The following is a 27,067-nucleotide window of genomic DNA, read 5'->3' as shown; positions in this document are numbered from 1 at the left end:
CTTATATTCCGTTCGCAGATGCTACATAATCTCTGCATTTGAAAATGGTCGATTAAATATCCCAATAATTTTGAATGTTGAAGTGAGAGGGAGTGCTCATTAATTTTCTTGTCAGGCGGAGGTGACGCCGTGGATCAGCAGCAAGCACAACATGGGAATGGCTTTCAACCGCAGCACGTGGCTGGATGTACGTCACTGTGCCGAGTTCTTCTGCACGTACGATGACTACAACTGGGACTGGAGTCTGCAGCATATTTCTCAGGGTTGCCTGAATCACAAGCTGTATGCGATGGTCATGAAGGGCCCTCGTGTCTTCCACATCGGGGAGTGGTGAGTAATTGTGTTACGTAGCAGGAAATTTGAATACTGATTAATAGAGTTTCACTTAAATAGTTGAGAAATTCTTTGCTGTGGCATAGTAGTTCCTCTATCAATATGAAACGTTTATTTTAATATGCCGCAGAAGTGTTACACGTGAGGATAAGCCGACTGTTTGTGGATTAATGGTGAATCGTGACCTACAGGTTAAGCCTGATGGTTGTGAGGTCAGATTTAGGGTCGTGGGATGAGAAGGTTTGGAGGCATTGCATGCATTAAACTCTTCAAGCTTTGCATAATTAAGTATTGTTTCCTACAGTGGAGTCCACCACAAGAAAGCGAACTGTGAATCCACAGCAGTGATATCGAAAGTTCAGCAAGTGCTAAAGTATGCCAGCAAACATCTGTATCCAAATTACCTAACACTCACTGTGACCAACACGAACAAGAAGCAGAAGTTGCGTAAAGGTAATGGTGGCTGGGGTGATGTGCGGGATCACCAGCTCTGCATCAACATGACTCGCTCGGGAAGGTAGTATAAGGCGAGTCTCGGACCGTGGTGAGCGTCTTGGGATGATTTGCCAGCCCACTTCTTCAAGAACAGTCCTCGTCTGACGGTCACTGATGTGAAACCAGACTAAACTTCCACTAAGTTCAGAATGGATGTTAAATTGCGGTGCCGGTAAGTGTCGCAAGTGAGCCAGTGGCGTTTGCACAGTTGTACAAAATATATCTCTCTGCAAGAAAAGTTATTGTAACATTTAAAGTAGTAGTTTCTTATTCGGTGAAGTTAGCTGTTGCGCTGACATGTTTGTGAAATGTCTTGCAGTTCAACTCTACGCTGGATCACAAGTGGCGTATGGTTACAGTGCATTTGTGTTCAGGCGTTTCGACTGTGTCGTTGCCTGATCACAAGCACCAGCTGAATTGAATGAAATTTATTTCTTACTACGAACATGGAGTTGGCTATTTCATGACAGTTTTATTCTGTTTTCTTTTGGAATATTGAAATGCAAGTGTGAAGAGTTCGGATAGAGTGTCTGTAATAATGGCCCTTGTGTCAGGATTTGTGTATGTATTGGTTTCTTGACATCACTGCCATCTTCTGACGCCCATTCACCATTCTTCTCTTTCCATCCAGAATTTAAAAATTCCCAGGTTTTGAAGTACAGATTTGCGTAATTCGTGATAAATCACTCGGTAAATCTAGAATTCCGACACAAATTTTCCTAACCTGCTCCATTTGTTACAAACTTAATGAGAGGGTAAATGTGGTCTTCTCATTGTTTCTACCGTATTTAAAATGTCGGATTATAATTTTGAATTAACCGGGCTTAATCGCGTGCAGGTTTCAATGAGGTGTGTGAATTAAAAATTGGCCCTTTAATGCCGAGTTCTTTTTGATTTGCTTGTTAAATGACAGATATTACAGGAAGGAGTTAATCTTCGGATATAATGAAAGAATCGGAACCGAAGTCTTGATCCGAAGAGAGAATTATTTAGTATGTGGTGCTGGAATTGTGATATTAACAGCTTCATTGCCTGTTGACCTCCCAAACTGGAATTTGCTTCCATCCGGTAACTTTTTTCATGTATTCGGTTGACTGTTATCACAGAAAACTGTAAATTGCACCGGAAGACAAATGTCTTAGGATGGAAGTACAAAGTTCTGAAAACAAGGCGACTTCCGCTCTGCTGTTGTATAACATAACCAATCAAAATGTTGCCAGCACTGTGAATGAACAAGACTTGGAGCTTGTACTGCTGTAGTGTTAGTGTATTTGAAGTTTGCAATTGATTTTTGACATTCATTTGGATAGTTGTGAGATTCAAAGCAATATTTATGATGTGGTCTCCAATCTTCTTGCCCGTTCATTCCAAATTGTCTGTAGCATAATGCGTGAGCAGACGTGCATGGTACAGGCTGCTGTATAAGCTTAAGAAATTGTTTGTTTGTTAGTTATGAAATAAGTAATTTATTTTGAGGCATTGTATATCAAGGGACAGTTATTTAACATACAGAGATAATGCCTTGGCCTTCTACGACAGGCAAGTATTAACAGTAATTTTAGATTATAATCAGTTGCCCCTCTCTGAAACCCAAAAGGAATAAAATAATTACATATTTATCATTAAATGATTTTATAAAGCACTACAGGAGAAATTGTAAAGAAAACGTCAAGAGCTCTGATTGGATTCCACAAGAAATTACCAATGCAGGGGAAGAAAATTCTCAGAGAAAGGTGAAACAATTCTGTTTTGTAATATCCATAACAAAAGAATGTTTCTCTCTCATTTTGTTTATCCGTCCCTTTGTCGGTCTTCCAACATTTCCCTTCTTTGTGGAGCACAACTCAAAACTGTCTTAGGGATTTAATTTTCCTCTGTAATTTCAAAATGTTCCCACCATTTATTTCTGTAGTCTGAAGTTTCATTTCACTGTAGGATTTTGGATTATGCTTTTATTTTCTGAAGGTCATAGGCACAGAGCACAGTCGTTCTACCTAAGTTTTTCAGAGCTATTGCTCCTGCTAGTGATCTCAGAAAATGAACTTCTGATCTGTACGAAATGACATCACTTCAGTTCTGAAAAGCTGGTTTCCACATCATGTGGTTTGTACAGCACTGCACTGGTTTTGTTTTATGGGTGTTTACGCAGAACGTAAGATGACTCGCAGATCGACCAACAAGAATCATTTTTATATCTCATTGTGTCTGCTGGTAATCAAACTGAATCATGATTTCGTTTATTTCCTGAATAATAAAATTCAAGGTTAAAAGTGAAGTTATAAGTTACCATTTGGATGTGGGGCGTTAACGGTGATAGTTTGATGTTGGAACTAGGAACTGTGACTTGACATTGTTTTTTTTTTGTTTTTTTGTATGTACGTGATATATATTTTTTTTTTACAAGACTGTAAGCAGTTTAAAGCATTGTACACTATAAATATTTGAATTGTCGTTATCATTTAAGGTACTACATAGTGATTGCTCTTTGTGTCACGTGAAGTAGCGGTGACCCACTCGGACAACAACATGTCGGCGTTTCATGTTGCAATGTGATATCTTGCCAGACACTATCAATTGTATTGATTTTTACATTTTTGTTTAATTGTTTGAATCAGTGTACTCCATTATGGCCTACTGTGCAAGGTTCTTGCACATGAAAGACGCTTCCATATCAGTTAGCACAGTTTTGTGCTTTGTATGACGTACGGCGTTTGATGAGTCAGATTTATTGTCGTAATTAGGCGATTGCTTGTCACAGTAACATTTTTATTTCTTGTTAGTATAAGTATAGGGATTGGTGGTGGGCTCTTGTGAACATGGTAATGAATTGCTTAAATGCCATCATGTAAAACAGATGCAACTATGACCCAGAGATCTAAAACCCTTTGAAAGGGTCAGAGCACTGCGTTAATATTCACAGCTCGGGCAGTCTCTCCCCCGCCTTCGTGCTGTAAAACAGTGACAGGATTAATAGGGTCAGATGAGTATTGTTTTTGTTGGTATTTACCATCTGATTGTGTGTGTAAATGTTATAAAAATTTGTTTTAAATCGTCTGTTGAGATGTCACATTGCTTGATACGAGGCGCGTCCCAAAAGTAAGTTTCCCTGGGGCCGTTTACAGAAACAAAACACAATTTCATGGAAATATTGATTGCAACAGATACAGCAAGTGTCCAGCTATTTTTCAACATATTCGCCACCGGAATTGAGACATTTGTCATACCGTGGGACCAACTTTTGAATACCTGTGTCGTAGAAGTCTGCCGCCTGGGATTGGAACCACTGTGTGACAACCATCTCCGCCTCTCTGTCATTCTCAAAACGCTGACGCTGACCGGACAGGAATTTCTTGAGGTGTAGGAAAAGATGGAAATCACTGGGAGAGAGGTCCGGGCTGTAGGGTGAATGATTAAACACCTCCCAGCTGAACTCCTGCAGGAGACTTGCTGTCCGTCGAGCCGTGTGCGGCCTAGCGTACTTCACAGTCGGCGGGAGCTGGAATAAGAACCTCTATCTTCAACAGCTGCAACGATGCTACTGTGAGAACGCGGGAAGTACCGTTAGTGCATGCGCCATGCTACGTCATTGCTCTATCACGTACGCACAGTCGCTTCGCGCAATATAAGGTTTGCTAGCTGTGGGACGAGTGGGAAACTTACTTTTGGGACGCGCCTCGTAGCTCTGGTAACTGCGGATTTATATTTATAGTTACGCGCACAGCACAAGGGCATAGTTATTATTTTTTACATTTCTGTAAAAATGTGTACCAAGTGCGAAGTGATGCTTTTTTAATGCTGTCATGTACTTCTTCTTACATGATTCTGAATATAAAATTGTCCTGGAGAGATGATTTTACATCATCTCCTCCTGAATTAAGCTTAATCTTATATTATATTGTATAAGTGTACTGTGTATTAAATGTATGTATGATAATGTGTAATGGATAAATGTTAGGGACTGGTTTTAAATGGACACAATACCTAGTGATATTTTGAAAGTCACATTATGCGCGTGAGGAGCGTCACAGTTTAAAGCCGCACCACACATAGATGCAGTCAAAAAGTTCATACTCTTCATTTGGCAGTGTTTGATAGCTGGATGTCGGCCGACAGTTTTCTCGCAGCTGAAACTACTTCGCGGTGTAATTGTTCATCAGTTTCGCAGTTTTCAGTTTTATTTTTTCAGATCATGGTTGCCATCACCTGCCACTTGAACTTTTATGGCTTCTCTTAACCATTGTCATGACGGCGCTACAGTCCAGAAGATCATCAGTACTCGAGTTGCTGTGGAAACCTAAACTCTTACTCTCTGGCCATGCTCACGTAGTTAAAGCATTGCCATGTATAGGAGGATTATGTAGGCCGCCAGGAACATTGCGGACTATAAAAGAAATAGGTTTCCTTAATTTTAACAGAAGTGAATGAGTAAAGTTGTGGACTCTGGACTGACAGCCCGGCATTACATGTGGCTTCTCCCTAAATACGAAGCTTTATATGCAATGTAACTGCGCTGACAGTGATGTGATGGTGTTGGCAGCAAGCCATAATGCTCCAAGCAAAATATTTTTTATTTATAAGAAAATATGTATTACAAAGCTAATAACTTTTTCAAAGAAAGCAGCTGTTATTTTTTATTGGGTGAAAAGAAATAGTTCTATAGTTGCGTGTCAGTATGTTGCTGCACTTTTGTTTTTTAATTGTATATTTAAAAAAATTTGTTTGTTTATGTTATTATTATTATTATTGCTGTAGACTCTCATTAATTCATTTATGGCAGTTTTGCAGGTGTGTGTAATTAAAATAGAAAACGAAATAAGATGATGTAATTAGCCCGTTGGTGTACATTCCTGTCCGTATAAATTTGTAACGAGCCTGTTTGTTATTTAATGACAAAATCTTATGTCTTTGTACGTAATAACCTATGCTTACTTTTGGATTTCTCCTTTCCCCCCCCCCCCCCCCCCCCCCCCCCCCGTCTTATAGTATAATATGGCATATTGGAACTCTCTATTTATAAAGTACCAAAATAATAAAAAAAATTGAGCTTGACACTAAAAATGGGGGAGTAAGTGACAGGTGAACTGGACGAAATGGAGTTCCAAGTTATGTTACTTATTTGATGTCCTTTCAGAATCACTGTTTTGGTTCTTACTTAACTATGGCCTAATAACAGAAGCAGATTTATTGTGTTGGTATTATGGCTGAACGTACTAAGTATGCGGGAGGAAGCTTCATTCCGTGTTTGAAGGTACTATCATGGTTTCTGTATTTGCCACAATATAATATATTGTCTCTTAAAATCCTTTCCAAAAAACGGATCGACTGCCAGTTCTGTTTTGTTACTCTTTTCATTGAAGTTAACACCAAAAATTTTTGGTCTTGTTATTGAAGTTACTTCTTTGTTGTTACTGTTTCAATTGTAGATGTCCGACGTATGAAGTAAGCAGTACACTAATATTTTATTTGGGTGAAAGGGGATTTAGTACATAACTTGGAGGAACTTGTACAACTTTTACTGCTGTAGATTGTATTGGACAGTGGTATTTAGAATACTAACAAATAACCACAGTCTTACTGTGTCAGAATATTTTGCCAGTGTAAAGCTTACTGGCAGAGTTCCTCCAAATAATATATTTATCTAAACTAGTGAAAGATTTCCTTTTTAAGTTAAGTTTGTTTCATATTTGCTATAGTTCTGTGCTGTGGATAAATGAGAGTCTATTTATGATATGTACTTCTGTGATCAATGATTGAACAAATTTAAAATGATTGGTTAGCAATGTCGATATTTGAAGTCTTAATTTTTTTGGTGCTAAACCTGTCTCATTGTGTGACAAATGTTATTGACAATACTTGGCATGGCTCTGTATCGACACGCCTTCCGACAATGTCGCCAGCTGCGAACGTGTATTGGTTTCGTCGCGGAGTCTAAAAAAGTTTTTACAACTCTAGTCATTTAAGTAAAAGAGTAACTAAATGTATTTATATTTCTGTTCCTTGTACATGTGGAAAAGTATTAAAATGTGTGCACGTGTGTTGGTTTATAAAAAGAGAAAATGTAATCAGTTTCATTTCATTTATGAATAGTTGGCTGATTTATGGCTTCCGGCCCTTCGTGGACTTCACTGAATTGTGTCGCCTGTCCTTTGCAAAAAGAAAAGCTGTAATGACTGTTAAATGTTATTGTATTTTGTATCAATGTTTATACTTAATTGCCCATCAATCTGTCAGTTGTGTCCTGGGTCTCTTTCAGTAATAGTAAAGTGGCCATTGCTGGAAGATCACCAGTATCAAGAGTTAAGGCGATAATCGCCATCACAGGTGTTGTGTCGCTCGGTCACCTTTCGAAGTGAACGTGTCTACATCAGTTGCTTTCTTCCGCAGTTTGAACTTGATCATGAAGTCAGGTACATTGCATCTGTGTGATGTCAGCACGGTAAGTGAATTACTGTTTGTATCTGAAGTACATTATTTTCCTTTTTTAAATTAAACTATTGTTTGGTTAATGTTTATTCTGCTTGTCAAGCTAATTGTTTTGGGTCGTATATTTAAGATGATAATTAAATACTGAATTAGGATTAGGCAAGGAAGTTGTATTACAGATTGGATTGTTTTATTGTGTTTTTTGAACTTTTGTTTTACACCAGATTATGGCCTGTTTTTACATAGATTTGACAGCTTTGTCTCCAAAAATGTAACTTAAATTTTACCTACTTTTCACTTCATTGTGCCTAATTTGTGGATGGTTATTCAACAGCAAGATTGTTGAAATGGCTCCTTTCCCTAGAAGTAAAGCAGCTGAAGGGAGAATCTGGATCCTCATTCATGTAGGTTAAGAATGAATGGAACATCACCTGTACTCCCCCCAATGCTTTTGTGGTGTGGTGCCTTGTCTAGAGAGAGAACTTTGTGTTAGCCCATTGTAACCAAAAGCTCAATTACTTGTGCCACTTTTGCGTGAAGTTTAAGAGGCATTGGTCGATTTTCGATTGAAAATTTGGGTGAGGATCGAGCTTTTGTAGCATACTCGAGAAATGATCAAAGAAAGTTCGATAAAAACTTCGACAGTTTTTCTACCCTGTATTTAATTCGTGTCTTATTGGCTGCAGGGCGAAGTGTGACTCGTATTTAGGATAAATGTTTATTAAGTAGGATTTTACGACGACGATTGCGAAGATGGCTGTCTTCGAGGTTGTACACGGCGCTGCAACCTAGAAGACGGCGATCTTTCAATTACACATGTGTATTCTATTTCAGTTATATCGCCGATACATTCTATCGCTTATTAGTTCATAATGTTCCTTGATATGGCGTATAATTGAGGATTATCAAGACGTCGACAGTTTTGTCGCCTGTTCATTATGTGTGCTTTTGAGTTTTAAGTGATAGTGCACAGGTTAGAGAAATAGGTCTGAGGGTTGTATTCGTACTGCGTTTCCTACAGATGGTGAGTAAATATCAAGCCAACATTTTTTGGGGAGGTGATACATAATAAAACTATGTATTAAATATGGATACATTTCAAATGAAATGTTATTGTTGTTGAGAGCTTCTTAAGTGAAAGGCTAGGAACCTAGCTTGAGAAAACCTGCTGATATGTTGTTTGTACCAAAGGAAGTTCGGAAGCGTACCTGTTTTTTTTTACGATGCTATATGATTAGTCAACACCGGAGGTAAGTAGCGGTAGTGCCACAGTAATACTGCATAGAAAGATATAAAGCAAAACTTAATAAAAGTTGCCACAATTTAGCATAATCACAAATGGCTGATCTTGTAAAGTTTTGTCATACATTTGACCTTTGTACTTTAAAGTATTCTGCAAATATTTTATCAATGATTAGGCATCCCTCTTTCTAACAGATGTTTGTTCTTTGATAAATATCAGGAATTACAGCATAGAACAAAATTTTATTAACAGGAAGTGAGTGCTGCTTAAATATACTATTTCCCATTAAATTGGTGAGATTTCAGGTTCTCACAGCAGTTGAGTTTGATAATTATTTCAGGGATGTTGCACTATGTAGTCTGATAAAAAGTTTGCCCCTACCAGACTATACCTTTCAAAAGCAGAAACCAATGGACGTCTTAAAGTCAGTGCAAAGTTTATAAATATCTGACATTAACATGACCACATGAAGAGAAATGAGATTCATGAAGAAATCGGTAAAGTAAAGGAAATCCTTATTAAGGCGAAAAACTTGTTACCGCTCCATTTTCCTCTGGGGTAACAATTTTGTTCTTTCTTCTGTATGTTTGTGGTCTGGCTTGTTTTAAAACAAGGTGCTCAGAAAAATACCTAGGTTTATGAAGAGACGAAATAAGACAATTTTAGATGTTACAAGGCACTTACTTGTAGAAGATTCTGTACCTTAAAATCTTCTGTGAGATTTCAGGTTGTCACGGAAGCAGACACGAAGATTGACCGTCTTCTGGGATGTGTCCAGTAGTCTCGGAAGCTGACGTTTCAAAGGTGCTTATTGCCTCCATCATGCTGATGATGGAGGCAGCACGTACATCTGAAATATCAGTCGGCTTCTATGAGACTACTTGACGCAACATCCCAGAAGAGTCATTTTATTTCTTTTGCCAGGAAATCTTAAAATCTTACTCGAGTATGTAACATTGCAATATTATGGTAAGACTAAAGGTGTTATGTTGCTTGCAACCTTTATTGTACAGAAAATGTGCACTTTACATGTGCTGACAAAACAGTGTACAAAGAAAGAAATTAAAGTTTCCCAAATTCAAAACCAGCGTCTAAAGATAATTCGACACCAACTGCGTTAATTTACAATATACAGATATGGCTGCCACCTGGCAATGTCATTTTGAAAGACGAATATATATTCTGGCTTCTGCAGTCTTGAGCTTGTTTACTTGCCATCGAGCTGTTCGTAAAGTTTGGGGACGTAATCGTCCCACTGAGCCTGGTAGAAGTTACCAGCAATGGGATTTCCCAAATTGTGTTTTTTGGCAAAGTCCCTGACGGAGAACTTTCCTCGGTTATCTCCCGATCTGCAAATAAGATAATATTTTGATAATACGACATAAGAAAAAATAAAAAAAACATGTATTTTTTTTCTAAATTGAAATGCCACGGTTCCTTCCTGGCATCGAAATCTTGTGGGCTGAAATAAACCTAACAATTTCCATATAATCATTTACCTGTTGGTCAGACGGGGCTCGTCATACGTAATTTTTCCAGGCTGCTTGTATACCAGAAAGACGTAGCGATGGAGACCTGAAATTATTTAGGCAAAATTAAGCTTGGAGGTAGAGGGACAATTACAAGCACACAAACAAAACTGGCAGAATACAAGCTTGGTGTCGTTACCTTATTACCTGGATTACGTTCACATACCTGTGCCCTTCGGAGGCCCAGAACCCACGTACTCAGAAAGAGTTTCACCCTGCGACACATCGTTGCCAGGAATATTTCCTACCAGCCAGTGATGCCATTCTCGAAACTTCGGGTCCTTGCGGCTCGGAGCATCAGGATCTGGCAATTCAAACGGTACAACCTAAATGCACTAAAACATTCAATCAGAATTCATTCCTCGTAAAACCTCGATGACAGAACGTGCAACTTTGCTCGCCATGGTTGCGGTATTATAATTAATACAGCCAGTCCCCATGTACTACATAAAACAAACCATAACAATGAAATAGATCAAATTGGTTTAAAATTACTGTATTCCGAAAAAGAAACCACCACATAACTCGGGACTGAGCAGAGAAGGTGGGATATCAGAGCAGGGTCGCCAAGAGCCACTCGTGTACCTGTCATGCACAGTAGATAGTAGGAGCCATCATCAGCACCCCAGTTGACAGTGGGTGGATCCTTCACCTTCGTTGGTGTCAGTTCATTCCCATCATCAACCTTTTCCGATCCATAAGACACCTGAAACATATTTTGTTTTTGCGTAGGTGGCGAGTGAAGAAACCAGTGTGGAATTTGGAACTTGGGAGAGAGCGGAGGATGTTAAAACCATCTTAATCCAGTGCTGGGGTCTTTGTGAACAAGGTAATGAACATCAGACGGCGACTATCAGCTTCCGAGGGACTCCGCTCCGTGGCGTTAGACCTATGGTTCTGTAAAGGTTTGTGACATTAGACGATTCATCACACTGCATTTATGTACGATACTGATCACTGCCTTACTGATATTAACGTTTGACTGCTTCTTATGGTTTGTATATTTTCAATGTCGGTAGCATTAATACAAACCATGTCCGGATGAACTTGTATTCTAACGACCAGGTCGGTGATGTTTAAAAATGTTCATTTATGTCGCTTTGAGGATGTAACTGGAGAAAGTTAAATGTGAACTTATCCTACAGTGCCACATATAAACACCAAGTCTATTTTATTGGTTTAGCTTGCTAGTTTATTAAAGTTACTCTTAAAAAACTGAAGTAACGCAGCCTTAAAATTTCTTTATCAGTTCATTTATTTGCTGGGCTAGCCATTCAGTATAAAGGCTGGGTACGATAAGTGCATATTTCATTAAACCCCCCCACCCCCCCCCCCCAAAAAAAAATCCTTCCTCAGCAAACATCAACTGATTTGAAAGCATTTACATGGCCTAAATTGCAAATGCAATTAGAATCAATTGTAACACTGGCAAATTTTCATTCTTACCTCAAGTTTTGCGCTTGGAGCTGTGTCAATTACATCAGGAACAACACCGTTTTTTTCCATGGTTTTTGGAACTGTGGACAGTAGGCGAGATAAGATGTTCAGTATAGGCCTTCTTGCAATCATTGTCGTAACCTTACCCAAATGTAAATAAGTGCATTAATTGTTCGATAAACCATGCCATTCTAAGACATAGTAAGATACTTATCATTAGCAAAGTCATTATTGGATAGTATTAATATATTGGATGTACCATGGCATTTTAATATACAGAAACGAGCATTTAAAAACGTAACAATAACGTACACAAAACTGCAATCAGTACCATGGCAAATTATTACATTATAAAATACGTTTCTATGAATCAGAATGGAGGTGTCTGAAAAAAAAAGTTGTGAAATATCTAAAGATTAAATTATTCCCCCTTATCAGTATTCACGACGCAGGATTCGCCACCTTAAAATATATTTTTAATTTCCTTCAAAACAAATTATTCGAGAGAGGCTCCTCCCCCGCCTGACCTTGGTAGCCTCCTTTGGTACAGTAATAGCCTTGGCTCCTAATTACCGGCAAACAAAAAATACATCACAAGGGAGAAGATTTGCTATAAACTAACGTCTATCAATGATTCCCCCTAATACCTTACACCTCTTCATACATGAAGAATAACTTGACTTTGCTTACCGCCTTCCCAATTTGACGATTACAACTTTCAGTGCGTAACCGATACAGTCGTCCTCGAAAACACAGCGCGTCTTCGCCGGAAGCTTCCACGAAGCGCGAACAGTGATGCCAACGCGCAAAACTAAATCATCGCTAGGAAACCAGCGAGATTAACCAAAGGACGTTATTTGTTTAATTATACATTTATGGTTCATTTAATGATTTATTATAGCGGAAAAATGAACTGGAAAGTATGTGAAAGGTGTCGTGAGACTGAGGAAGACCACAGAAACCAAAGACAGTGACGTAAGAGCCTGTACTGTTCTTATTTAATTCTTCTGGTTCAAGGATTTCAATGCCGTTCTTTGTCCATATTGTTAATAAACTCATTGTACTGACACAGTTTACTAGCAGCAAGAGTTGAGGATGAAGCTTAAATTTGCTATCAGCAACTTAATCTAACATTCATTCACGTACGAGAAACCAGACCCCGTAAAATATAGCATTTCCCCACTGTAGAGTGGTGATCCTTACTAAGTACACTCCTAAGGTTTCAGACTGGTTACGTCCAAAGGGGAAATTATTCAGTCTGGATAACGTAACCATGGAGACAAATATGATGCTACTAGGCCTAACTTATTTCCCATGGAAACGGAGTATATCACGGAGACCGTTCTGTACCACGATTGTTTCATGACGTAATTAAAATGGACGCTGTGTGTGGGGGTGGAATTTGATATCGGGCAGTTTTAACCATTGTCTTGTGGTTAGGCACCAGCGTTTCAGAAAGAACATCGTTCAAGTTGAGGGCTGGAGGCTGTGTGTACTCGGCCTACAAGTCCACACTCCGAAGGAAAACATCGACGGCTTTCGCATTGTTAACAAAATCACAAAACACGTGACTGCACTGTAACTTCAAATTTTTGTTCAGCCGATATGCTCGTAAGGCCAAAGTATTTCAGGGTGGAAAATACTGACATCGGAAACCTATCTTTCGTTTGCAGCAAGGAAAATGTTGAGGACATCATGTCAGCTGGGGAAATGAAAACAAAACATGGAGTCAACGATGGTTGTGATGTGAATTGAAAGAATCTGGATTACAGAATCATCACAGTGGTAATAATTCACGCTAACAGAAATTCCCAGTCACTATGTCGACGTGGATACGGACGTTTCGGAAGAACGTACTGCCGCCATATGTACATAAGCTGAAACATCACAGGTCCCGTGCAGCCATTGGTTTATTCTCAGAAGCGATTTAATAAATTCTGGGCACCCAACGAGGAGAGAGGCCTAAATGTCACACGGCGGCCAACTGCTTCTTTGGAGCTTTCTTGAAAAAGTATACGACGGGAGGAGTCCAACAGGCAGTGGAGTACAGTGGAAAGTATGTTAAGAAATCGACGGCTGCCACTGTGAGGAGTCTTCCTTGTGACCAGGAACACAGGATCCAGGTGTTAAAGGGGACGTAGTTGATCAGGATGGCACAGGTCAGCCAGAACATAAGTTCGCCGTCATCTTCCGTCTTGTCAGCGACGTCACGCCTTCGAAGTGCGGTCAGTACACACAGACATACGATGAGAATCTGCGGGATTATGCAAAATGTCACGCAGTGAAATATCGTTCTAAGTTTGGCGTTGTCGTCTACAAACACATCATCGACGTAGATGTAATCCGACGCTTCTGATGTAAATGCTGTGAGGAGGGAACAAAGTACAGCCAGCCCCCATATTACAGACGTCTGACGAGTGGCTGTAACGCATCGACCGCGCTCATGTCTGGTCGAAAGTGCCGTGGGGATCAAGTCTGGAAGAATGTTGATCGCTTCGTAATTGTCGGATGATTTCACGTTGGAAAACTTTAGCGCGCTGTAGACGACCATCGAGAAAAGTTGTACGCCCGTTGCGATGTTACGTGACATCAGGAAGGCGTCTTCCATGGGAAACCCCAGTCCGAAGTCAAGGTAGAAATGATGCAGGTAGTTGATTGGTAAGCAAAGAATCGCAAGGATGTTTCCGGCGATCAGGTTGATGAGACAAGCGTCAGTGGTGTCTCTGTTTCGAATGAACGTGGCAAGGATGTCGGCATTGCCCAGCGTCCCGATGAACCAGGACAGTAACCACAAGAAATTCTCGCTGGTAGGGTTCCAGTGTTCAACGCCCTCCTCGGTCCACATCTACGACAAAAGGGATTTGAGCAATTATAAGCGTGGTTAGAAACTGGTTATTTCCAGGTTTTTCTCAGGCTCTGAAAGGCGAGTCCTAGGATGGCACAATAGAACTTAAGTGCTTACAAGAGACAGATGCGAAACGTCTAACTAACATGCGAGGTTCTTTTGCATGCGAAATATTTTTATGCACCCAGTTGCCATATTTAATCAAGGCCTCCTTATCTGGTGACATGTCCTGATATTTCTGGCAACTAATGACATCTGGGTGAATGTTTACACGTTGTAATTCAGAAAACAAAATGTCGAACCATAAATATTATTTTATTGTGTAATAATTCTCCTGTGAGGACGGAGGTGCTTGGAATTTGCGAAGTGTCGTGTCCAAAAGAGGTATCTCGAGGTGGGAGTGACCCTGAAATTCCTTCGTATCTTATGTTCTTTTTAAATATTTCCTTTCGGTCTGTGCTCTTACAGACGTGAAGACAGTGCGAAGCGATCATATTTGTAAAAATTTAACTTCGTTAGTGGAAATTACGAACAAATGAAGGAGTAAACTGGATATTTCAAAGGAAAGCCGCGACGATCAGTGATTGGTCTATTGAAAATATTTGCCAATTAATTTCAATATTCCTGTCTCTTAATACGTACGTTTGCTGAGACTTCCGCGCTCCAGGGCGATCCGTCTCCGGTGGCTCGCGAAAATCGACTGGTCGTGGCAGTCCCGGTGAACGGGTCTGCCACGTCGTGGCTGATAAGCGGTGACGTTTATGGTTTGCCGAATGCAACGGACACAGGCGATTCGGCACTCGAACGGAAGGACAAGGCTATGACGAGACATGAGGGCTGAAAGAGAAAATGCTTGAAGAGTTACGTAATTTTTCACTCTGGGGCTTGAAAACAGGGAGGACGAGATGGGTCGGGCATGTAACACGCATGTTTTGTAGTGGTTCAGGTGGTGTGATCTTCGTGAGGCTGTAGAATGGGTGACGGAGATAATGCAAATATTACCGCAAGTTTCCAAGGTTGCTGTTCTGCAATCCTTGTTATCGAAAAATGAGATGATAAGAAATCTTCTTTGGTAGATAACTTCCATTATCAAAAGCAGAGGTCAGCATTCGAAATAGCGTTTTCAACAAACTTGAGATTGTATAATAGACATTGCAGAAATTTTGATTATGTCTCATTCCAGCTTTCAGATTTCATTATATCAGCCCTATAACAACAATAAAAATAACTCAGGGGTCGACTAACTTACATTCGCTATTCATGTTTGTCGAGGGCTGCAGGACAAAAAGAGCCCAGTCTCCGAAACGTCGTATTTTTTTTTAACAAAAATCAAGTCTATGGATAATGGCCAGAGAGTTCGTTATTTTCACGATTATTTCCTTAAACAGCGTTAACGAGTTTATCTTTAAAATGGTGAAGTGTGGTGTTTTCTTCGCGGTACGGACCGAATTCTTAAATGTAATTCAGACGAGCTTCGGGTTTCAAATGGTTTTATTACGGGCAGCAATACAATACGTAAGGTAAGTGATTAAGTCTTTATGACGGTGAAATGTTCGTATGCGCGCTAATCGACTCTCTGATTACGTTTCCCTTGATTTTGGTCTTTAGTTTTGAAGGAACCCTTAAGATGGAGGCGATACGTTGCTTAACGTTGATAACCACCTACACGATGTCCCTACCTAGAAGACCGAATAGACTTGTAAGTAGTTGCCAATTGTCTGCGTGTAGGGATAAACCAGGTGTTGTTTGACACAAGCCACTTATATAGAAGGATAAAGTACATTGATGTACCTACTTTTGTTACGAAAGCGTCTTGCCAGCGGTCACAGCGTGATCCCTGTATCAATCTGTTTAGGCTACATGCATTACGGGCTTGTCGGAGAAGTTGCCGACGCAGCACGGCGAGTACAAATTCTTTCTGCGTACGGGAGAGTAGGGTAAGAACGGAACAGGACAGACAAGTAACAGAAACGGGTTCAACACGCGGCAGATGCACGTTCAAGTATCAGAAGATTTGTTTCTGTGCGTAGGGACTGTTGTTTTCATTGAGATGGTCTACACAACCTCTCCCCCCTCAAGAGAGAACATGGCGTATAGTGGGACAGCTTTACTTTACTGGTTCCTGTCTATATTTATGTCATCACGCATTAAAAACTTTGATTTAGGATAAAAATAGATATTTTAAGGTGGATTATTTATAAACTTATTAAGATAACCTGAGAAGGTTTTGCATGAGCTTAGTATAATTAAGGCAGATGGTTTGGTTTCAAGGTAAATAGCACTCGCAAAACCTGTACTTTACAATAGTGTAAAATATTAATTTTGTCGTAAATTTGGTCTTCCTTAACAAAAAATACAACAGTGCACCGCCTCTGTAGATTTCATTGGCAGAAAATGGCTCGTAGGCGATGTGAGGTGAAGCAGATTCTGTGACGTTCACTTAAACGAATTCTCTGCGGATTAGAAATGGATTTTATCGATTCATCGCTTTTGCCTCGTAACCGCGCCACCTTCTCGAACCGGTTATCTCAGCTGTTCATGGTGTTGATCGTATTTGCTTATGTACGTGTGTTCTTTTTTAATTCTAACTGTCACATTGCAATTCACATGTTTTTTAAAACGTTCTAATTTACTTTGATTCTTTTCTTAAAATAACTAAAATTCGCCCATGTTTTGTTATAAACATGTAGGGTGCAGTTCAAGATGCGGTAACCTAACTTAAAACTAAAAATCTCCACCACTGACGCCGGAATCTGAGCTCCAATTGAACGGTTTCGTTTCGAGAGGCGGGAGCCGCCACTGATTAAGTGCAGTGGGGTTTGTTCTTGTCGTCCTGTGACTGCTCTTCGACGGTATTTTCTGCTTTGTCCTCCGGCAGCGTTGTCGCTGTGCTCAGTCGTCTTCATCGAGGCTTCAAGAATGGTTGAATACATGTTTTGGGGTGAGTTTTAGTGGATCGTTATTTTTCTGTATTGCAAAGCTCCTTACTAATTATAAAGTCCGCCAGCCAACCCATTTCGCTTCGGAAAGTAATTACTAATTAGTCGTGTTCGTTACGTGGATGCCAGATCGGCGTGTGAACTTATTTTTATTATTTCAGCGAAAATCTATAGTTGGAGCTCTGAAGTAAAATTGTCCAAAGTAACACTCAGCGGACCATAACTTCGCCAGAAGACCACGTGTACTGTTTGATGTGTTCATGATTTTCGGAAGTCTGTTCAGGCAAATTTCGGGGTAGGGTCCTGACGCTACCCGCTACCATCTCACAAATATTTACATACTGCCTCATTCGACGCTGCACGTGTGGGCCCTATTACACCATAAGTTCAGGTACTTTCGGTGAATAGACCAAGAATCAACGTGCAATCGTAGTTTTTCATTTTGAGCACGTAATTTTAATCCTAAAAATCTGAACTTTGGACTGGCCGTAGGGGGTGTTCGAATCTTGGCAAGTTTTATTCTTTCCGTAGGTTTTAGTTTCGATCAGGTACGGAGTGAGTGTCTTAGTACGTGTGACAACTTCCTCGTGCTTTTATGTCGAACTGGCAGTTATTAATCGTTTCAAGATATCGATAAGTCGAGAATGTATTGTGCATTTGATTTGTTTGTGCTGGTATTTTGTTTTGATTGAGTCTTCCGTAACAGTTATGCTGGGAACTTTTTGGATATTTGCACACATGTGAGTTCAGACGTCCATTGCATTTTATCAGCACTAAATAATTTGTTATCACATGTAACTTGCAGGCTGAGTCGTATCATTTTATAAAACGGCTGTTTTTTTGCGGTGTCTAGGGGGGGAAATATTTTGATTCCTGAAATGAGATGAGTCATAAGATGGCTCTTTGATGATTTATATATTCGATTTTCTCAAATTTGCAGTGTTTCAGTTGAGAAAATATTTGCCAGCGCATTTTCCAATTTCACTGTTATATATGGCGGCCTGCAGGATATCCTTTGTGCATCAGAACGAATTCTAGCGGTAGGGATTGAAAATTGCCGATTGAAGTTACAATATGGCGGACATGGGTGATGTGAAAAACAAGTCGGATGAATCTTCGCCGTTTGAAAACGAATTCGAAACGTTTAATCAGGAATTTGCAACAGAATTATCCAATAAATTGGAACATTTGTCTCCTCGTAATGATTGTGTGTCAACTATTGACATGTACGACGAAAGACTTCATGAAATGACAGCTTCGTATTCTGAAATATCATTCGATTCTCAGAATTCACCACCAGATATTTCCGTTTCTGAAAACCGGTCTTTGGCAGCTTCACCTGGATTATCGGATTTGGACTTCACTTGTAAGAAAGGTGCTGTTGAAAAGAGCCTTAAGTTACAAGAATCTGTTCAAGATGGCGATAGTAAGAGACCAGATAAACTAGACCTTCGAAGATCTAACCGTTACTCTGACAGCAGTATTGACGCTAACCCATTTCACCAGCCAATGGATGACTTGTGCCTGGAAGGAACAGTTACGAAGGAAGGTGATATGGTTCTGTTTGTAGCGGAAGACTTGGAAACAAAAATAAAATTGTCAAGTCCTGTGACAAAGAAAGGAGATACTCCTCCATTTCCTGGGTCCCGGATTTCAACACCATGTTTGTACAGGCAAGCACTGATGCCGCAGTTACCAGTCATAGATCCAAATGTTTTAAACGATTTGGAAATAGAGGTGCGTAGAGTTGCTACATCTGTGGACACACTGACAGAAAACCTGGCCGGTATCCTCCGGAGTGTGTCGGCCCTCACAGTGGAGTGCCTGGAAGTGTACCGTGATGCAGTTTGTAAGACTTGTGATGCTGTAGATTCCAATATAAAGTCCATGTATCAACTTATGGCAAAGTGTGAGGAGTTGAGCAAATCGATGAAGCCAATATACAAACTAGCAGAGCAAATCAAGGGTATAAAGCGACTGCTTGATCTGTTTGAAAATGCGATGAACATTTGAGTAAATAAATAAATAAATAAAGTATGTTAATCTAAACTAAGTTACCTTGTAGGTTAAATTTATTGAAATTTTTTTGTGTGTGAGAAAGGTCCTATAGCTTTAAATATCTTTGTAAGTAACCTTGCAGACTAGTTTTCTGCATAAGACTTAATTTATGGCTGTTTATTCACTAAGAGTCTTTCCTTAATTGCTTTATGTTTATTGGCATGATGACCAGTTGCATTAGTTTGGTTTGGGTTAGGGCTTGTGGTACTAAATTTCACAAGTTAAATTTCAGACACAGGATGGTCAAGGAACTGAATGCAGCACAAATGATCAGCAGCAAGTAAACTTGGTCACTGTATTGTAAATTTGTTCTCTTGTATTAATTATAGAGCAGAGTAAATGCATTGTTTCTTGTCATAAGCGTTACAGGTCGAAGGGACAGATGATTAGAGTGCTGATTAAGGTGCATACTGCTGAGTACATTTACGTATATTATTTTTTAAAATTATGTTTTTGTGTGGTAACTGAGGATTGAGATGTCCAAGAGATGCGGACAGTCTGCTTCTTAATTAGTCCTTTCATAAAGAAGAAATTATTAAATTAACTTGCGTTATATTTTAAGGCCTTTAATGCCCTGACAGCCCATTTAAGTGTACAGACTGTGAATAACGCTCATGTGTTAACTTAAATTCCTGTGAAAATTGTAAACTGAAGTGTCTTACACTAATTCAGATGTTGTCATTTTAACACATCTGAGGATAAAAGAGCAGCTCATCTTACCACTGCTGTGGATTGCTGTGCCAATAGGAAGATGATGAAAATAAAACATTACCTGACGTTAAGTTTTTATGTGATTCTCCAAGTAGGATTCTGAGCTGCTTGTTTCCCTCCTTCATAGAGGACAGTTCATAGTATTTTTCTTTGACTGCATTGTGATACTGAAAATACATGTAGATCTTATCATCAATAGGTAATTGCGTGAAGATGGACTGTAAAATTGCAGTTCACAGTGCCTCCAGAATTTCTCTGTACATGCTCAAATGATATCAGCTTTTGTGAGCACGGGACCAGGTCTCATGCCGTGTGCCAAGATGCCATGTGTAATATTGTGTCTGCCAGTGCGTGGTTCGCTGGTACATCTACTGAGTAGGTGCTGTTGGTGTTCTGATAAGTTGTTTAGTATCTGTAAATATTATAGTTTTTTACTAAAGGTATGATTCTGTATACAGCAAAGTTTGAAGTAAAATTCTGTAAGATAATGCAGTACCGTGTGTTCCGATGTGGAATGCGTGAAAACTGATGGGATCTGAATTTGATTTAAATTAATAGAAATATTTGGACTGAATTTCATCACCCGCAATAGTTCCATGTACAACTCTTTAACAGGTGTTATGTTCACTGTTGTAATAAATTAATCTTAACAATATAAAATATTAACATTATTCATTGTTATTTGGTTAAAATTGTGTACATGACATTCAGAACTAGTTTCGTTGACAACAGAAGAATATCTACTTGCATTGGATGGTTGTTTATATAATATAAATACAGATATATTTCAGAAGTGTCTTATTTAAAATGAAACAAAAATTCTGCTGTCATTTATTCCTTACTACGATGGTATGAGTATATTTGTCAGCTTCACAGTTTGTGTGTGGTTACCCACACAAACACGTACGGTTACTGTGTTTCAACAGAAGAATTTGCATAAGTTTCCAGTGATATGAAGTATAATTCCTGTTTCATCAAGTTTGCTATTTGTTGGCGCACATAATCAGATTTTCATTATATATTCTCTTCAAAATAAATAGTCTCACTGTTTTATTTCAGCTGACATAAAGAACACAATAAAAAATATGAATTATGAATGTTTTGAAGAAACAACCTAATTTCCTTGCCATACCAGAAATAATAGTTTATTAGTCTGCCACTGTATCAAATTTTTTTTGCATAATAATTGGTCTGGGTAATCTGTACTTGCTGTGCAATGATGCCTCACATCCTTCTCTCCCTCCCTTGCGATCTGATGTCCACGTGTTTTGAGAAATGCTGCCTTTTCAGTGTCACGGCCCATTCAGAGGCTGGCAATTTGTAGCAGTTCATATATAAATAAATCCCAGGTAGTAGTTGAACCATTCGTTGTCAAAGATTATTTTGATGAACTCAAAAGAATTATGCAATTAGGTATCATTGACTTTTAAACAAAAGATAAGTTGTCTTTTTGTTGCTTTCATTTTAAAAACAAAATTTTGATAATATTTTAAAACTTTATGTCTTAATTCTTTGCATTTGTATTTTAATTTACATGTTCTTAAAAGGAGGATTTTGGTTGGCCATATTATCCACAGTTTGCAGGTAGTTTGGCCAACAGCATATCTTTCTGAAAATAATTTCTTTTCTAGTGGTCATACATAATACTTAATGAGTCCTTTATTTTGTGTTTATATTGCATTTATATCAATACCCTTTTTTATGATAAAAAATTGAATTGCTTGGCATGGCCATATTTTCTTCAGAAATTACATTTTTGTGAAGATTAAGTTTGTTGTGTGTTCAGGAATTACCCTGTCTAGCACAAGTCAAAGAGGATCATGGGAGTTGGATCTGAACAGAGAAGCTCTGAGTAAGAATCAGTATCTTACTCTTAGGCAGGTATGTATTCACTGAAACAGTGGTTCACGATAATTCTAAGGATTACGAATATTTTGGAAGGTTGTGGTGCATCATAACAATAAATGTAGTATACTATTCAGTGTGTTAAAGAAGCTGCTTTGTAAGCATGTCTGTGAACAGACTATTTTGTTTTAAGTTTTATGAACATTTTAGGCAAATTAAATAACTCTGTTGCATGAAATGAGTACAGTATTTATCTACCAAGTTTACTTGAAATACTCCAATTTGCACAGAATTTATAACCAAAGACAATTCTGGGATAGCAGAGGAGTATTCTCTGAGACATGCCCAATGAAAAAGTCAAAAATTATTGTAGTCAATCAAAAATTAAATGAAATATGTGTAAGTCGGTGAGTACCTAACTGACCCTTACACCGCAAGCATTTCTTGATGTATTGTACATCCCCATTCACTTAATCTGTTGGCAGCCCCATACCTCTGATGAAGTACAGTATCTTGCATAGCACGATCTTGTAGTTGTCTTCTCAGCTTTCTGAGGTTGGCTGATACTGCCAGCTCCCCAGGGCTACTGGCTGCCTGCTGAGGGGAATGATGTTTGAAATGGAGGGCTCCTTTTGTGTGGCTTCTGTCACTTTTAGTCGACCTAAATTGAGCGGCTGCAGAAGAAACATCCTTAAATGGGATAGGTGATGCTCATATTACTGGTGCTAGTGCTTCCAGTTACGGTGTCTTCGATGTGTCTTTTCACCTTCGCAGTGGTCGTGCCATTACTGACACAAGAGTTCCTGATAAAAGGGTGATGGCAAGCAGAAGACACCAAATAGTGGTGCGGGGGATTGTATTTATTACACTCGCAAATTGTGACATGTTTAGACATGAGAGAATGGAAAAGTATGTGAAAAACCTGCACCGGTTGGGCTCGAATCCAATGTGTTTGGCGCCTTTCCTGTGCCCCACGAATTAAAACTATAAAGGCGTCATTATTTTGTGTGAGTACGAAACTTAGTTTTCCGTTCTGAATCGTCTTGTTTCCGTTTCAGGTTTTCCTTGGGCAAGGGGCTAAGGAGGGTGAGGAGAATATCGTGCAGGTTGAGGTAACTGGTAGAAAGGGCAAGCGAGTAATGCCTATCGTATGTCTGAGACGGGGCTCCTTGGAGTGCTGCAACCCGAACATCAGTTTCAGTGACATGCCAATCCTATTCACACTACTGAAGGGAAGTGGTCCAGTGCATCTATATGGAAATCACGTGTATGGTAAGTCAGTGTTCCCAAAGGCATGATGGTATCATCATTCCCATGCGTCTATTCCCCTCATAACTTTCAAACATATTGCCCATATTTTGTAGTTTATTGTCTGTATTCTCGTGTCATGCCACGGTGGTCTAGCGGTCAGAACACTAGCCTTGTAAGCCTGGGGTCCCGGGTTCAATTCCCGGTGGTGCTCAAATTTATAACTTGTGTTGGGCAAGGCCGTGGTCTAGGCATCACGGAGTTTTCCTCCGGGGACTTCCCCGGTTTCTCCGTGGCATCCCAACAATTACTGCACTCACACACAGAAGAAGGCAATGGCAAACCACTTCTGATCATCTCTGCCAAGAATGTATATATGTATGAGCAGGTCCCTCACAACCTGAAGAGGTTGGAAGGATCCTGTTCATAATATATGGACCTGTCGTCAGACAGAACACTACAAAAAAAAAAAAACTCGTGTCAGATGTATATGATTGTCTCACCTACTTTCAGGCACTCTCTAAAGAATGTAATTATTATGATTTATGCGTTGTTCTCGTCTCCTTACTTTTAAATTGGTAGAACTTTTTGCAGTCTTCGGGTATTATTTTCTTCCACTGTCACTTTACTGCAATATTCACTGTGCATGATGTGTGACCAGTCTTTATATGCCTGTTGCAGACAGTCATAAAATTGATAAATCTGACTCAGATGAAGAAGATGATTGTGAAGAGGATGAAAATGTGGATGACGCAGATGATGAGGAAGAAGAAGATGTAAGGAATGAGAGTCCAACGGATGTGAGGATTTCAACTTACATTTTCTATGGTCTTTGTGCAAAGTACATAAAAAGTTTTATTGTCTAGTTTATAGAAACAAAAATGGAAAAATTTTCTTCGTACATTTGACTTTTAAATGTTGAATGAACCGTAGGTAGAAATCAAGATCATGTCAATATGTTACATGCATTTACTGCTGTCAGTAGAAACATTTTTTAAAGTTAATTGCGTGTTAAATTTTTAATGCAGAGGTCTCCAGCGGTTCAGGATATTTCGCCCCCTGAGACTAAGAAACGAAAGACTGGAGATAGTGCAAAGATTCAGGTATGATAAATCCATGTAATAATTGTTAAATCATAGCTGAGTAGTTGGTGTTTGTGATTTTTATTAGTGTACTTTGAACCGTCAATACGGTTGCCTGTGCTTGCTTTAGTGTACCCTTCTCATTGTCAGATACAGATGTTAATCTTATGGGCGGTATCCAGTATCAATTAGGACAGGTGTTTTTTTTTTCTATTTTGGCAGTCAAGGTTAGAAACAACAAATGCTGATCTGTGGTCTAATCCATGAAGGTAGTAAGAAATACTGGTGAGGTGGTTTGGATCATACGGTTGAAAAATGCAGTAAATGAACTGACAGCTGTTCTATAATGTTTTATAGGTAGTATTGGAAGTTTGTATTAATTTTAATGTTGTCTCACTATTTAGGAAGAAGAAGAAGAAGAAGAAGAAGAGGAGGAGGAGGAGGAGGAGGTGGTGGAAAAGCCAAAGAAAAGGAAGAAATCTGCTGAAGAAAAGAAAGATAAATCTCCGGCACCTAAACGGAAAAAGTAGGAATTGTTATGTGTCGGTTCCCTTTGATTACATGACTGACATGTTGTGGTAATTGGAGTTGTAATTGATGATATTTTAAAATTTAAATCCGTTCTGTTATATCACACGCAAATAATCAAGTTTTGCTAAACCAACAGGTATTGAACATATGCGGTATCTGATGGTTTAATGAAACTGAATTGTAATAAATGGCATATGATGATACACAGTGAAGTTTGGTGAGAAATAGTTGTACCTTATTTCTGCTCTGTTGTATGTGCTTGATACTTAGTCTGAAAATGCATTGAAGTGTGCGAGTGGATCATCACTGTTACCACCTTATCCCCCCCCACCCCTCCCCCTCCATTCCATTTTTTTGCTGTGTAGTGCAGTGGATTAGTTAATGTTCACAATTTATTAACATTTTGTTTTCGGTCTTGTGCTCAACAGAATAATTAAAAAAATCAAAATCACAAGCAAATTTTAGTTTCCATGTAGACTGTAATGCCAATCTTATTTTTACTTCGGTAGATGTTTGCTGGATGTTACGAACCTACGTGTGATTGTCAAAGCCATTTGTGTATTTTGAGGAAGTAGCAGACAATTATTTCTCATCAAGTTTGACAGTGCTTCATATGTTTCTCTGTAATTTATCGAGTAATAACGTATGATGTTCTCACGTTCAAAACTTCTTTTTGCCTATTTTGATTGAATGTACATTTTATTGTTACTGAAATTCTCTTATGCATGTTGTGAACATACTGTTCAGTGTATTTATCTGGTGTGCCTTTAACTTTAAGCGGTTGGATGAAGCCATTTGTTTGTCATGAACTTGCCACATAATAAATCAGTTACATCTGGAGTAATTGCTGAAATATGAAGAAAAACAATTTGTTTACCAAAACTGTCATGAGAGAAGACTTTTCTTTCCTCTAATCTTTAAAATTTCATTAAAATCACTAAAATTTGGTCTACATCAGAACCAACAGAGTGTCATAGTTCAGATTTGGTAAGAATTTCTCTGTTTTGATGAATAACGTTTCCTTTGCACTGTCACACTTGCAAATAGTCGAGAGAGTCCAACCATTGTAGTATTCGGTTAGAAATGTAAACATCCAAAGAATATGCATGCAACAAATATATTGATGTAGGACAAGTGAATATGTGTATGTGCATGGAAGCGGAAGGAGATTTTATGTTTGCACATATTGTATTCATTTCAATTTAATTTGTCTACAAATGTATGTGCATACTCACCAAACAGTGAATGGCAGTTATAATTAGTATTTCTTACAGTTTCCAATTGCTTACTACGGTACTGTAGCCATGGCTGCAACCGGGACTGACAGTTCATTCAGTTGGGTTTTGACGTCTGTGTAAACTTGACTGATGTGGCAGCAAAGATGTTCAGGCTGTAGTAGATTTCTTGGCTGTGAAAAGGACTTTTCCAAATTTATAATTAAATTCATTGCTACTAACAGTCCATATGTAAATTGTGTTCATCTAGTGTACTTTAATGTTTGAAATGTTATAATAGTTTAGAGGTCACATGTGTTTATTTTGTGGATTACCAATTGCATATTAAAATTTTTACATTTTTAATACAAACAGTTTGTAATTCCATGAATAGTTGTTTCATAATTCATGTTGTGGTCTTCAGGATTATGAGTCCATGTAGTGATGCATGTCGTTACAAATGCTGTCAAACTGCAAGACCACAATCCAAATTTTAATCACACAGAGGACAGAAGCATAGATGGAAAATTAATATTAAGATACATTTTCAAATAAATATGGCTTCTCAAGATTTTGTGCAGTGGAGTTAATTGTAATTTTGAAGTTGTATTATATCTTTGTAACCTTAATACAATCTAAACAATAACTTGGTTTCTTGTTGAATTTAATAGAATCAGTCTTGTTTCTAGTGGGTCTAGTGGCCTAGTGCCTGCTATATTTGATTCTCAAAGGTGTGCTGCTCTAGGATTAACATCTCCCTGACTGGGTCAGAGTCCTCTGGAAATTTTATTTTCCATAACGCTCAGTCCTGGTCAGGATTATGAAATATCCAGATATCTATTTCCCCTGATTCCTTTGATTGGTCAAAAATGTAAATATTTTTGACTTGTATTTATTTATAATTTCAGTGGAGTATTTACATTAGTAACAATTATTTAGAATAATTTTATCTTTACTGTGTGACATCTACATGCACTCAAGTTGTAGGTCGATCTGATATTCAGGAAACCAACATTATAAATACACAGCTTTAAAAACTTCTTTCTAAGGGGTTCTGAATTTACTGTTACAGCACTGCATTATTTGGATATCTGGAGAGATCTGATGCAGTTTTAACAAATATAATGGGAAATT

At 38.8% G+C, this 27,067-nt stretch overlaps 5 protein-coding genes across 17 annotated transcripts in view; 3 read left to right on the top strand and 2 right to left on the bottom strand.

Moving 5' to 3' along the window:
- The window catches only part of Mgat2 (alpha-1,6-mannosyl-glycoprotein 2-beta-N-acetylglucosaminyltransferase), an 88,347-nt gene extending 81,457 nt beyond the window's left edge, over positions 1-6,890 (top strand). For all 8 annotated transcript variants that reach the window (XM_087350917.1, XM_087350915.1, XM_087350918.1 and 5 more), the window contains 2 exons: positions 116-330; positions 638-6,890. In XM_087350917.1, coding sequence (XP_087207043.1) covers positions 116-330; positions 638-854 — 432 coding nt within the window. In that variant the 3' untranslated portion in view covers positions 855-6,890. The remainder of the gene's footprint in view (positions 1-115; positions 331-637) is intronic.
- A 320-nt stretch (positions 6,891-7,210) lies between these two features.
- LOC110834605 (uncharacterized) lies at positions 7,211-26,579 on the top strand. Of its 5 annotated transcripts, none has more exons than XM_087350954.1 (7): positions 7,211-7,264; positions 10,756-10,852; positions 21,800-21,894; positions 22,917-23,130; positions 23,788-23,882; positions 24,135-24,209; positions 24,593-26,579. In XM_087350954.1, exons 1-7 carry the CDS (start codon positions 7,226-7,228, stop codon positions 24,716-24,718), a joined length of 741 nt encoding a protein of 246 aa, XP_087207080.1. In that variant the 5' UTR covers positions 7,211-7,225; the 3' UTR covers positions 24,719-26,579. The 5 variants fall into 5 exon arrangements, with proteins under 5 accessions (XP_087207080.1, XP_087207079.1, XP_087207078.1 ...); XM_087350953.1 differs by having other exon boundaries at positions 23,788-23,906; XM_087350952.1 differs by having other exon boundaries at positions 23,788-23,947.
- Positions 9,479-12,275, bottom strand: LOC110834607 (protein D2). Of its 2 annotated transcripts, none has more exons than XM_022073961.2 (6): positions 12,151-12,275; positions 11,470-11,540; positions 10,609-10,729; positions 10,190-10,327; positions 9,994-10,069; positions 9,479-9,843 (listed from the first exon to the last, which is right to left on the bottom strand). In XM_022073961.2, the coding sequence occupies exons 2-6, from the start codon at positions 11,527-11,529 to the stop codon at positions 9,702-9,704; spliced, it is 537 nt and encodes a 178-aa protein (XP_021929653.1). In that variant the 5' UTR covers positions 11,530-11,540; positions 12,151-12,275; the 3' UTR covers positions 9,479-9,701. The 2 variants fall into 2 exon arrangements, with proteins under 2 accessions (XP_021929653.1, XP_021929652.1); XM_022073960.2 differs by having other exon boundaries at positions 11,470-11,601; positions 12,151-12,266.
- Positions 12,437-15,095, bottom strand: LOC110834606 (uncharacterized). Its single transcript, XM_022073959.2, has 2 exons — positions 14,948-15,095; positions 12,437-14,305 (listed from the first exon to the last, which is right to left on the bottom strand). Exon 2 carries the CDS (start codon positions 14,303-14,305, stop codon positions 13,430-13,432), a length of 876 nt encoding a protein of 291 aa, XP_021929651.1. The 5' UTR covers positions 14,948-15,095; the 3' UTR covers positions 12,437-13,429.
- Positions 16,970-21,110, top strand: BORCS6 (BLOC-1 related complex subunit 6). The gene is made up of 2 exons (XM_022073953.2): positions 16,970-17,246; positions 18,185-21,110. Exon 2 carries the CDS (start codon positions 18,319-18,321, stop codon positions 19,255-19,257), a length of 939 nt encoding a protein of 312 aa, XP_021929645.1. The 5' UTR covers positions 16,970-17,246; positions 18,185-18,318; the 3' UTR covers positions 19,258-21,110.
- Positions 26,580-27,067: the final 488 nt, after the last annotated feature.

This window comes from Zootermopsis nevadensis, unplaced genomic scaffold, assembly GCF_977971745.1.
Source record: "Zootermopsis nevadensis isolate Lab colony 2312 unplaced genomic scaffold, Znev_1.0 Znev_ptg000017l, whole genome shotgun sequence".
NCBI lineage: Eukaryota > Metazoa > Arthropoda > Insecta > Blattodea > Termopsidae > Zootermopsis > Zootermopsis nevadensis.
The sequence above is the reverse complement of the archived record's forward strand: the minus strand, read 5'-3'. Positions and strand labels throughout refer to the sequence as shown.

Bases quoted from the DNA above. Each gene is read 5' to 3' on its own strand.
- LOC110834605 (XM_087350952.1), top strand. From the start codon at position 7,226: ATGAAGTCAGGTACATTGCATCTGTGTGATGTCAGCACG. The intron at 7,265-10,755 runs GTAAGTGAATTA...GTTTTTGCGTAG, and splicing joins ATCTGTGTGATGTCAGCACG to GTGGCGAGTGAAGAAACCAG. The intron at 23,131-23,787 runs GTAAGTCAGTGT...TGCCTGTTGCAG, and splicing joins ATATGGAAATCACGTGTATG to ACAGTCATAAAATTGATAAA.
- LOC110834606 (XM_022073959.2), bottom strand. From the start codon at position 14,305: ATGTGGACCGAGGAGGGCGTTGAACACTGGAACCCTACCAGCGAGAAT.
- LOC110834607 (XM_022073960.2), bottom strand. From the start codon at position 11,592: ATGATTGCAAGAAGGCCTATACTGAACATCTTATCTCGCCTACTGTCC. The intron at 10,730-11,469 runs GTAAGAATGAAA...AATATGTTTCAG, and splicing joins CTCCAAGCGCAAAACTTGAG to GTGTCTTATGGATCGGAAAA. The intron at 10,070-10,189 runs GTATGTGAACGT...AAATAATTTCAG, and splicing joins TGGGCCTCCGAAGGGCACAG to GTCTCCATCGCTACGTCTTT.
- BORCS6 (XM_022073953.2), top strand. From the start codon at position 18,319: ATGGCGGACATGGGTGATGTGAAAAACAAGTCGGATGAATCTTCGCCG.